Source organism: Hirundo rustica, chromosome 6, assembly GCF_015227805.2.
Source record: "Hirundo rustica isolate bHirRus1 chromosome 6, bHirRus1.pri.v3, whole genome shotgun sequence".
NCBI lineage: Eukaryota > Metazoa > Chordata > Aves > Passeriformes > Hirundinidae > Hirundo > Hirundo rustica.
This window is the reverse complement of record NC_053455.1, coordinates 8,692,892-8,705,403: the sequence shown is the minus strand read 5'-3', so window position 1 is coordinate 8,705,403 and position 12,512 is coordinate 8,692,892. Positions and strand designations below refer to the sequence as shown.

Genomic DNA, 12,512 nt, shown 5'->3' with positions numbered 1-12,512 from the left:
CACTGCAGGAAAACAAGGACAGAAAGGAGCAAGCTGCCAAAGCAGAGAAGAGGAAAAAACAGCTAGAAGAGGAAGAGGGGAAGAGACAGAAGGGAGAAAATGGAAAAGTCAGTGAGTATCTGAAATGGCTTCAAAAAATAGAGATGGAGCCATAGGAGCTCTTTGGTGGACCGCTTTAATGGATTAGTAGTGGTAATTTATTTTGTAGGTTTCCAGGTGCTGGCTGACTAAAGGCTTTTAGGTGTCTTACAGCCATAGCTAAGAATTGACTTTCCAGAGTTGCAGCTGGGCAGAGAAGTTAATTTTAGCTTTGCTGACTTAACAGCAAAGAAGAAAGAAAGCCACCACAAATTATATATTTCAGTTAACTTTTTCAGTTTCTAAACATAACTTTTGAATCTCAAATCTAAAAAGAAACATTTGACTTATCCACCATCCAAGGACCCTGTATACACTTTAATAGTCTCTCTTTACCACAGTTCTCCCAAAAATCTTGCATGTTACTTAAATATGCCTTCTTGAAAGGCTGAAAAATATAATTGGAAGAATCTGAGAGGTAAGAAAAATCAGTTAGTTTTCCTCCAAAAAATAGAGTTCCCACCAACATCGGTAACAGGGAATATTTCAAGGTTATGGTACAAGCAGGGACATGTCCAGCTGGTGCCACTGGTGCCAGGCTGTAGAACCAAGACTTGGGAGAAGGTCCCTTGTCTTCAGCCAGGATACGCTGCTGTGGGATCACGGAGCACGGGCTGCTCCCAGGCCTGGTGTAGGTGCTTTGCTCCTGCCCGGGGGTCGCTTGTGCTGGGACACCAGCAGCCACCTCCAGCAGTGGCATCACTGCAGCCTTCTCCTGCCCTGTCCCATGGGCAGATTTGACACCCATGTCTCTCTCCCCACAGTCAAGAAGGGGTTGATGAAGCAGGAGGAGGTGTGTGTCATCGACGCCCTGCTCGCCGACATAAGGAAAGGGTTCACGCTGAGAAAGACAAAGAACAGACACGAGTCAGATGCAGCTCCTAAACCCTTGTCTGCAGAGAGCCCAGAGGAAAGCCAGGCTGGTAAGGACACAGGCCTGACTGTACCTGCAGCTATTCATTCCCATCTGCCTCTGAGCCTCAGCCAAGCACACACCAGCAAGAAGCCTTTGTGTTTGCATTTGGGGCATTTTATTTAAGAAGGCTTTGCAGCCGGTGCCAAGGAGAAGAGAAGCAGAGAGCCTTGAGCTGTTGCTAGCCAGGTCTGTCACAAAGTTAACAGGAATTTGAAGCAACATGACCCTGCATCTGTGTTGATAAACCCTCTGAGGTGCTTGACCCACGTGTCAGCCATGGCACCATGCTGATGGGGCACTGGTGTCGTCCCCACACAAGTCCCCTCCATGCTCTCAAGTCTCAGTGTTTCTGCCTTGGAGACTGCTGCATCCCATCTTAGTCTCCACTTGGGAGACTGAAGAAGCCCTTTAAAAGAGATAAGAAACCCTATTTGCAGAAGTACCCAAGTCCTTTAGGTGCTTGTGAGGAGACAGCCCGTGGGTGAACTTTTCTTTGGTCTCTTGACCTCAGTGTCAGTGCAGTTAGGCAAGTCCAAGGACATTGGTCTATCCATGGCTCTCCTAGACCTGCTCTTCAAGGGCAGGTTAAGGCTGGCTCATGGGCAGCCTTGAAGTCTCCTCACACAGCCAAGCCAGCTGTCCAGCCTGGTCCCGAACCTCACAGGCAGGTTCTCTCTTCTTGACGTTCAGGCTTCCTTGCAAGTCCCAGAGCCTCCATGGAAATCAGGCATTTTGCAGCAAAGACACATTACCACCTGCTGAAAACAAATCAGGGGCTTTGCTGAGCTGGAACCTGGGAGCCCAGCTGGGGTGACCACATGGGTATAAGGAGAGGAGGTACAGGGAGGATAAACTGGTGCTACCTCTGCATAGCTGCTCTAGGCTCAGTGCTCCCTCCACAGGCAGCTGCTGACCTGTAACCTCTGCAGGGTAGCTGCATCCTGGTTGATTCCTGGTGAACCTGATCGAGTGTTTTCTGTTTAAAGGAAAGAGCATTAAGGATCTGCAAGCAGCAGAGAACCAGACTGATGACAAGACCAAGCAAAACAAGGATGATCATCCCTCAGAAAGCACTCCTCCCTCAACCAGTGCCCCCATGGAGACAGGTGGAGGTGTTACAAATGGTTCAGCTGAAGGCCAGGTATTATCTAAAAACAGTGCTGGAGGAAGTTTGCCACTGGAGTCCCAGACCAAAAGCCCCCCAGTGAGCATGGTGGAAGCTGATGGAGCCAGTCAGACCAAGCTGGGTCCCGGGATGGAGCAGGCAAACGTGGAAAGCCTCCAGCCCAGCACAAAGAACGGCTCCCTTGGCTTCTCAGTGGCTGACATAGGCACAAGGATAAGCTTCGTAAGCAGCAGTTCAGCCTCTGCTCCGAGAGACCAACTGAGCTGGACTAACGGGTCCATGTCAGGAGGCCAGGACAAGGAATGCCCAGCTGATGGCTCAGAGAGTGCTCAGTCTGCTCCCTGCAATGAGGCTCAGCAGGCAGAGTCAAAAGAAATGGCGAAGGAGAATGAAGACCCTGGTACAGACTCGCTGCTGGACACCTCTCAAGACAAGTCCTTCTCAGAGGAGCCGGCCACCGACTCCTCCTGTTCAGCAACACTGCCCCCAGAGCAAACTCACAGCGACAGGGAAAAGCAGAGGCCATCGGGGAAAAGGAAGAAGAAGAAGAGGCACAGCAAAAGCTACTCAGGTAGTCTATTTTATAAACAGCCCTCGGGGAGTGACTTAATTGTGGGAACCTTCCTGATATGTTTTTATACACCTGTTTCTTTCCACTTGAAGGCCCAATGCCCCCTGCCCCTAGACTCACACTGTCTCATGCAGCTATTATATTTTTTAAACCTGAAAGAGCTTTTAAAAGAAAAACACAAGCGCAGTTCATTCTGGTGACATGTATAAGTGGCTTATAAAGGAGTAATGATGAATCAATAATTAAAAAGCCTATTACACACACGCAGTAAAGATGGCAATAAGCACATCTGTCAAGTGTGCTAAAGACAGCTACAAGGCACGGTTATGTGCAAACAGGAGCTCCATTAGGCTCCAGAGCAGTGATTAAGAGCAGTTAATACTGGGTACTTAATCAGCAATCACCCCCTCTGAACTACTTATAAACACATAAAAGCAGCAACATCAATGCTGCCTTGAGGTTGTTTGGTTTTTCTCCTCATTGCAACAGCACTTTGCCTGATAACCTGCCCCAAGGGTACTTTAGGTGGCTTCTAAACATTAGGCCCTCAAACCATCGCTGCAGAGGGAGGGAGAAAGGTCAGTCACTGAAGAAGAGCATCTTGCTGACACTTCCACCAAGGCTGATCCTCCAGCTGGGCTGCCCTGCTGGGGCTGGGAGGGAGTTCAGCTGCTGGAGCCCCACGGGCCCCCTCTTCATACCAAAAGTCCTCAGCCAGTCCCAAACCTGGCAAGAGTGACTGAGTCCTTTAGACATTTTCACCCTTGGGTGGACACCTTAATCCCAAATTGGAGATGCCTCACAGGGAAGACAGAGGGGTCTGTCAGACTTTAGAACTTAAAATATACTTTCCAAAGCCTCTTTCCTGCATGATTCTGAGGTCAAACAAATGGGCAGGCAAATGGGAAAGTCTCTTTTTACCAATTCTTGATGTTTTTCCTTTCAAGGAGGGTTGAAGAGAAAGAAAAGGAGGGTTTGAATACGCATTGCTGAGAAAGGCAGCACAGGTTGAGCACCTACCACAGAGGGATTTACCCTTTTAATGCAGCACATCCTAGGGTTGTAATTATTTACATTTCTAAACATGCCACTTTCCCTAGTCAAAAACAAGCCAGGAATGAGAAATGATGTCCTGTAACAGTGGTTCCCAAACTTGCTTCTCAGGAGGAGCAAAAGCTGCAGCAATGGGAGCATCCCATGCTCACAGCCCTTGCAATTCCTTCCTGACACCTGAAATTGGGAGTTCTGGCTTAAGAACTGACCCCAGCCTGCAAAAGCCACAGGGTTCCCTGGGAATCCAGGGATGGTATCAAGGGGGCTGGAACTAGATGATCTTTAAGGTCCCTTCCAACCTAAACCATTCAAAGATTGTATGTTCTTAGGAACCTCTCTGCTACCAGACATTATTTTCATCATAAAAAGTTCCCTGTTGCTACCTAGATCAGATATATTTAGTGTCTCTATTTTGTTCAAAAGCAGAGGTTGAGACTGATACTGGAGATGTTAAAACAAAAAAAGATTGTGTGGCACAATGAGGTATGTAAACTCACAAAGGTGTTTTTTTGTGAACTAACCACAACACTGGGATTTCATAGACCTAATCAGTATTCAGCATATCAACTAAGCTTTTTGTCTTTGTGTCTAATCACAAACACATGTGAAATAAATTTGTTACTCTGATTTTTACTCTCCAGGGTGTTGATCTTGCGTTGAGTGGAGTCAGTGCTGATCTCCATTCAACACAGGGTCACAGCCCACGTTTGTCCTCTGTGTCAGCAGCAGCCAAACTGCTTCTCCCTGCAGATAACTAAAAGCCATTATTCTAACCAAACAATCAAACTTCATGTGATGAACAAAGTCCTTGCTTTGATCACATTATTTTCTCAAAAACTGTAAAAATGCAATTTCAGTACCTAACTCCACCAAAGAACATTTGGTTTGTTTGTGGGTAACTGCTCTCTGTAGCACTGTTTAAATATGGGTATCTGGAAAAGGGAATAAAACACTGGGCCCAGGGACAATATAATAGCTGGGGCAAGAGACCAGCTCACACTCAAAGTTAAATTTAACTCCAGAGTTGCACACAAGTTCCCTGCATCCTTCACTGATGCTGGCAACATACGGTTGCCCCTCAAAAGGAATTCCAGGATGAGACTTTCATTTGCAAAACTTCCCCTGTTTTTACAGCAAGTGGAAAGAAAAGCAAGAAAAATAAACATCTGAAACACCCACTGTACTGAAATTGCATAGTTATGCATTGTCCTTTCCATACTGATGAGCACCTCTTATGAACTAAATCAATATTATCAAATTGTTCTTTGTCTTGTTGCCTGAAAGGAATGTGTTTACTCTCCAGCATCCCCAATTCCCTGGGGCTAGGAGCCCAGCTGGGAGTCCTGCTCTTGCACAGAGACAGGAGGAATCTGTGCAGGATTTCCCCACAGGACTGCTTTTGTTCCTGCACCTGGAGCGTCACTGCCAGCAAGAGAAAATAGGAAATAACATTGGGTAGTCACAGTCCTGACTACTCCTGCCCTCCTTTTGTCCCTTTTCTTGCAGTACCATAGGATTACATGAAGTGGAAGTAGCTCTGTTAGTTTAAAAATGCTGAGGAAGATTTCCTGTAGGAACAGAAAATAGTAACAATGAAGCATAGGTGAGAAGTACACCAGGACCAGCGGACACACTGCACTGGGAGGGCAGCTGGAACCATGAGCTAAGCCTAACTCAATTTTTTTTTTTTAAACATGCAGGCTTAAAAAAATTCATATTTGAAAAAAAACCTACGAAACACAGCTTTGCTTTATCCTAGGAAGTCATAGAAACACAACACAGAGGAATGCATTGGCATACAGTACACTTATGAAGTGACCAAGTCAGGCAGGAGTTTCATTGCATCCCTGGAATGCTGTGCCTGGCTTTGCACCAGCAGAGCCTACCTGGGATTTGCTGCCAGGAGGGCAGAGATGAGCTGCACCTTGAAACCTGCACTTCTCTTTTTCCTCTTCTTCTCTACGTCACACAGCAAGGGCAGCAGAAGCAAAAACCCATTTGCTTGTCTTAGTCTCCTGCCAGGAGCTCCTGTCTTGATGAGACAGATAAGACAGAATTTCTTGATAAGACAGATTCAGCAAGCTTAGAGTGTTACCAAAGAGTATTTTTTCCTAGAATCTCCCACCTGATTTTTTTTATTATTATTTTTATGTTTTGTCTCAAGCACACGTGGTCTGTTCAGGTCCCCACTAGTTCTCTTTTGGTACAGGATATTTCTTTCTCTGATGGATTTGCTGACGTGGAAGTTAATGGGTTTCGGTGAAGCCACAGGAATCTTCTTTCTTCTTGTGCAGATCCAGCTGCAGGGATCAAGACTCAAACCCCTTATGAGTTTTTAGAGCTTTCCTAACAGCAGCAGATGGCAGGAGCAGCCTGTGGCTCTGGGGTAATATTTCAGAGCAGTAAAAAAGTGTAATCAGCCACTGAGTTCTTGCCTCACCTTGACCATATCTTGTTATGCAGCAATTTCTGTGATAATGTTAATGTCTTTAAATGTCAGCTTTACACCTAGAGTGGTATCCCACATTATATTCATGTTCTTGAAAGAAATGCTTTAGCTGTTTTTCCTCTGGAATCAAGGCACTGGTGGTCACACTGTGTACACCCTGGTAAACAACTCATTTCCAACCATGTCCAGAAAGAGCTTGAAGAATCATTTTACAAAGGTTGCAGTAAAAGAGAGGAGAGACTGTACAAACACTGAACTCAAGAGAGCTGCTCTTTGAGTTTGCCTGCCTTAGACCCTAGGGAATTCCTACAGACAAATGTTCATGTCTGTTTGTTCAACTCCTCTTTTCCTCCCATCTGTATGTCACTTGGAATGGTTAGGGGAAAGAAAAGCCTTGAAAGCACAAGTCCAGAAGCAACTGGGCTTCAACAACTGGGCTTTAGCAATTTCCTTGCTCACAAATCTACTTGATTCATTCCCTAGAAAATAAAAGAAAAACCAAACCATGAGTACAGACCAGCTCAGAGACCACAGCCTCATGAGGAGGGTGGGAAAGGGCAGAAGGGCAGCTGTGACATGCACATGGCACTGTGGCACATCACCCTTCCCTGCAAAGACACAGAAGGGATTGAGAGTCCAGGTTTTCCTTTAATTCTTGAGGGACAGATGCTTCACCTCCCCTTCTGCAGACCCAGTATTGTTTGTGGGCAGTTTTTGAATGGATTATGAGAATGTCATTAATTTAATGCTCATCCTCCTGCTAGGCCTTTGCCTTCATGTTTCCCTTTAGAAATGGTATTTGATTCAGTTATGGAGTGAGACAGGCTACAGTGGCCTGCCCCATCCTTCTGATAGTCCTGCTAAATCCTCTGGATTTAGTTAGGCCAGCAATTTAATACCAAGAAGGATATATGTTATTGGACTAAACTTAAAAGCAAAGTTGCCCAAACTCTGGAACATCAGGAAACACGAGGTTTTTATTAAGTACATCAAACTACCTGTTTGTAGGTTATCTGAGAAACTGATTTCCCTAGTAGCACCTCAACCTTTAGATATACATGCATGCAAAAACACACCACTTTTGTTCATAGTTGCAAATAATTTGCATTTCCCCCTCTTCCTGCAGGTGTCATGGCAAGGCAGAAGGTATGAGAGCAGCTCTCGTGTGTCCCTGGAGTGCTGCCAACCTCGGAGACTCCAGGTTCTGCATCAGTGAAATGCCACCATGGACAACTTCTGCCCCATGAAGACCCACAGCCTCTCCTCATGCAGCCTTTCACTCCCCTCCCCAGGACCTAAAGAACCTCCCCAGAGACTTTGGACCCCTCAACCTGTGCATTGCACTGGGCACCTGTGGGGACAGGGGACGGTTCTGTGCATAGTGGTGGTGAAAGGGTCAGACCTGTCCTGGAAGCCAAGTCTTTCAACATGCTCTTAGGCCAAACTCCTTGAAATGACAGCTGAGTGTGGCCCAAGAGCAGACTGCAGTGTTTAGCCCTCGAAGAAGTGTTAAAAACAGCAGTGCCTCAACTAAATTAAGGGTATAAATTAAGCAGTGGCTGTACCATCGCAGGTGAAGGTGTGTTAAGTCCCCCTTCTCATTAGCCACTGACAACTTGTGTTGGGCCAGGTCCAAAACCCAGATTAGACAAATGTGTTTTTACTCTCAGTCACTGAAAGCAAAGGAAATCGGTTACAGAGGACAAAAAAGTAAATGAAAAAGTACGTATTTTTGTAAGTATATGGCCATATAAACAGTGTCTGGTCCCTACATGATGCTTATGTGCAATTATGTTGAAGTGCATCAGTAGTCTTAAGTAGTCTTGTAACACACACTGAGGCATCCATCAGCCTTTGGAGAACCAGGGCCCTGGTTTCTCTAACTAAAGCAAAAGGAAGATGTTTTCCAGAGTGCTCTATTGGACATATTTTCAGCTTATCCTGTAGTAAATCTCCGGGTTTTAATTCCATTGTCAGCGGCTTGCACTCAAGAGTCTGTGTCCAAGCTGCAGAACATGTGGAATCACGTTACTTTGGCTTTAAAACTGAGACTGTGCAGTATTGTGTTTTCAAAATTCAGAGCTTTATTTCTCAAGTTTTGTAATAACACTGTATAATAATTTTGTACATAGCTGTCCATTTAAAATGATCTATGTTTGTTGAATGGTGTGATATGTGCTGAGACATAAATCCAGTGGAAGAGCTGGGTGCATTTCAGAACTGTTCATTTATATGGTAACTCACTGTGGCTAAACTAATGTGCAGGCTAAAGCTTATTTTGCTTTGCTTAATAGGACTTGTAATGTCCTTGTAATACTGAAAACTTAGAAGTGAAACCAAGAATTAAATCACTGGTTTGCTTTAACCAAGGCATCACTACGAGCATATTGAGAACTGGTCAACAGAAGCAGAGATCAGTTGAGAACAGGCACATGGGCAGGTTCAGTGCAGGAGACACTGCAGAGTAGCACAGCCCTGTTGCAACAGAAAACCCACTCCTGTTGGCAGAAGCAGGCATACCCTCGGCATTCCCTGTAGAGCCACGTCACCCAGGTTTGATTTGCAGGACTGCATCACATCTACAGGTTTCCCCTTTTCCCCCCTCTTTTCCAGTCTCAGAGCGCATCACCCAAGCACCATCCTTTTGCTCTTCAGTCTAGCTCTGCTGCTCTCAGATTAGACTCCGAGCTGCAGAAACCTGAGTATTGGACACATTCTCCCAGCTCTGTGTTTCCAGAAGAGCCTGCAGCCCAGGCTAGCAGTGCACAGCCAGCCTCCTCCTCACCACCCCACTGTTTGAGCAATAGGAACAACATCATTGGGAGATGCAGGACTGGGGAACAGGTTTTCTGGGTGTTACCTTGGGAACCTTTCCTGCTCATGCCCCACCGGCTGCTCACTTCAGATGCCACAGCATGTGTCCATTTCTCCACCTGGGTCTTTCAGCTTCCCTCATTTCCACCCAGAGAGGGCAGCTCATACTCTGTGTGCTTACATTGGCCTTTAAAGAGAGGGGTTTTGGCATTATCTTTCCCCTGCTTTCAAGAGTTTACAAAGAAGTGGTTTATTTTGAGCCACCAGAGGCTCTTTGTTCAATAGCCATCTGTAAATTATCAATCACATCCCAGTCAGCAGACTCAAGCACAACATTTGTAATTTATTGCTCCAGAGCAGCTCTGCTTCCATTACAGTGATTGTTTAAGAGGAACAGAAGAAAAGAATTAGCGTAGGTCAAAGACTGATATTCAACTGGGATCTGCAGTTTTGTTCCATTTATGAGCTTGAAATAAAGCTCATGATCCTGAAGATTTTTCAGTGGTTGCAAGACCAAATTAATTGTTGATAAAAAGAATATCAAGGCCAGTTCAACAGAGCTGTGGTCACTTAAGTCAACCACGGAATACGGAACTCAAAATAGAATTCTTGTGGTGTATTACAGCAACTGCACATGGAGTCTGGTTTGTAAACCAGGCTGTGACCACCACAAACTTCTGGCTGCCAAATAAATGCATATTCTGTAATTAAGCATTGGCTATGTGATAAAATGAAAGTACAGGAGAAATCAGCAGAAGTCTTTTCCAAATATTTCACATCAAAAATCAGCTGTGTTTAGTGAGATGGATTTTCAGGGTTAGTTTTTAGGGAGTTTTGGTTGGGTTTTTTTTTTTTTTTCTTTAATTTCAATACTGAAAATATTTCAAAGTTTAGAATAAAAATAAATGCTTGGTGAGTTTCCTTTCTCTGGTGAGGCTGGAGAAGACCTATGTATGATTCATAAGAATTCATCCATCACAGTCCAATATTTTCCACACAGGATATAAACTACCTAAGCGTAATTGTCATATATGTAATTGTCATATAGGCTTAGTAATAATTACCAATGATTTTGCTCTTCTGCCAGTCCCCTTGGTACCCTTGATAGGATCCCATCCAACCCCATGGATTTGTGAGTGCCTTAGTGGCACAGCAGGTCACTGATCATTTCCTCCTGGATTGTGAGGGGCCTTTTCTGCTCTTTCCCTGACCATCAGCTCAGGGGGCTGGTTGCCCTGAGGAAAACCAGTCTTACTGTTAAAGACTGAGGCAAAGAAGGCAGCCTTTTCCTCATCTGTGGTGATAATGTTCCCCTCCACATCCCATAAAGGATGGGGATTTTTCTTGTCCCTCTTTTGTTGGCTGTGTATTTATAAAAACACTTTTTATCATCTTTCGCAGCAGTGGCCAAATTGAATTCTAGCTGAACTTTTGCCTTCCTAATTTTTTCTCTACATGACATCTCACCATCCCTGTAAGTGTTCAAGAAATGACTTGATGTGACACTTAGAGCTGTGGTTTAGTTGGCACAGCAGTGTTTGGTCAAAGGTTGGACCTAATGATCTTGGAGGCCCTTCTCCAACGTTAATGATTCTATGAAAAAAACAGAGATATATAAATGGAGCGATATCTAGTTCATGAGCACCAAGCTTTGCACTGTACTTAGAGCGTGGCTGAAATCTCAAAGCTATGCCAGTGTCTTTTGGGCTGAGTGTGCCATTTGGTCCTCTCTTACATTCCATACAGCCAAGGTGGCTGAGAAACACCTTCTGTTCCAGTCAGAAAGAGGCAGGATAAATTGAAATAAAAGAAAAATGCATAAGCCTGTTTCAGCAAAATTAACCAGTTTCCATTTGTCTAAACAAAAAGCCTGGATCTACAGCTTCATATTTCTGGTACACAGTGATCAACCAAGTACACAGTGATCAATACAACATTCAAGCTTACCAGTGCTAAACATCAGCACTGTAAGAACCCTGGCTCTTTCTGTCTGTGTGGTAATAGACATGGCCATGAAATATGGGTGAACATGTTACTCATGAGGTTATGTCCACATCATGTGTCTGAAAGCAAATACAGTCATAAACCAACTCCATCAGAAACCACATTTTGTTTGGTCACCTCACCATCAAAACTTGTCAGGATATGATAAACAGCTTTCCCATTACTAGAGGTATGACTAGAGAGGGTTAAAAATAAAAATGGGGCATTGATAGTTACAGGACGTCTCTAGATGTTTGCAATTACTGCATGGTGTCAATCTTGCAAAATAAGCACATGATTTGCAGCATTTGCAATGGAAATGAGGTCCATAGGAAAGAAAAATTCTTCCAAATTCTTAGTTCAGAGCAGGTACTAGACCTTAAATACCAGGGGAGAATTTGATCACTGCAAGTTAATCAACATAGTCAGCTCTGTAAGTAACTCAGCCCTTCATCCGTGCTGTGCTAGCACTTAACTCACATGAGGAACTCTCTAATGCTCTCTTTGCTGCAGCATAAACAACTCCTGCAAGAGCTGTGTGTGACAATTCACACAGAGCCAGGTGTCAGTAGGAATTAGTGGGAGCCCTGGGCTTCCCTAATGGAGACTTTAAGCAGGCTCAGCTTGCATTACTCAAAGTCAGAAGACAAGAATCACTCTGTGGCAGTCAGCTCCTATCAAGTCAGTTTGGATACACTCCCAGCCTGTCAAAGTGGGTTTTTTCTAAGATCAGCAGCCCTTGCTGATGACACCTACATTATTACAGTTATGGTTGGTTTGCCCTGCTCAGGGCATGCAGAACCTGATGTGTTTGTCTCGTACTTATCTGAGAATTATGCTTCATACAGCATAATCTGCTGTAAGTTTAGTCATGAATTAGTGCCAATTAATGACCAAATCCAGCAGTCAGAATAGATTAAGAAAGAGGAGAAGCAGAGGCAGCACATGCAAAAAAGATAACAGGTCTATGAAATCTGGTCCTGTAATCCTTTGAAACCACAACTTGATTTTTTAATTAAAATTGAACCCTCAGGAGCACGCAGTTTCCAGAACTCTTCCTTTGAGACCAACAGGTTTTTCTGTACACTTTGCCATGTTTTGTATGTCCATTTGTTCAGATTTTCACAGCTCAGTTAAACAAAACCAGAGCAGTGATGATGATCCTCTGAAAGGGAGCTTGGACAAAACTATTTCCAGGGTCCTTTCCAACTAGTGTTTTTTCTGTTCAGCAAGAAGCAGCTACAAGAGGAGCAGAAAAGACAGAGTAATAAGAGTCCAGAAACCATTTGAGGTGTATGTTAATCCTCTTTGGTGAACCAGTGTCATACACAGAAGAATATGCCCCATGACTGCATTCACCAGCAGTCTACAAACCCATCCTGAATCACAGACAAATGGCTTGTTTTTCTAAAATACCTCCTTAATTGAAGAGACCCCAGGAAGAACAACAGAAGAATGTTTT

At 44.4% G+C, this 12,512-nt stretch overlaps 1 protein-coding gene across 3 annotated transcripts in view; it reads left to right on the top strand.

The window, feature by feature from the left end:
• LOC120754180 (inverted formin-2-like) overlaps positions 1-8,457 on the top strand; it is a 40,577-nt gene extending 32,120 nt beyond the window's left edge. The window contains exons 19-23 of one of the 3 annotated variants that reach the window (XM_040067508.1): positions 9-111; positions 903-1,061; positions 2,041-2,751; positions 4,231-4,287; positions 7,380-8,457. In XM_040067508.1, the coding sequence (XP_039923442.1) occupies positions 9-111; positions 903-1,061; positions 2,041-2,751; positions 4,231-4,286 (1,029 nt within the window). In that variant the 3' untranslated portion in view covers position 4,287; positions 7,380-8,457. Of the gene's footprint in view, positions 1-8; positions 112-902; positions 1,062-2,040; positions 2,752-4,227; positions 4,288-7,379 lie in introns of all 3 variants that reach the window. The other 2 variants (XM_040067506.1, XM_040067509.1) reach the window with 2 other exon arrangements.
• The last annotated feature ends 4,055 nt before the right edge of the window (positions 8,458-12,512 follow it).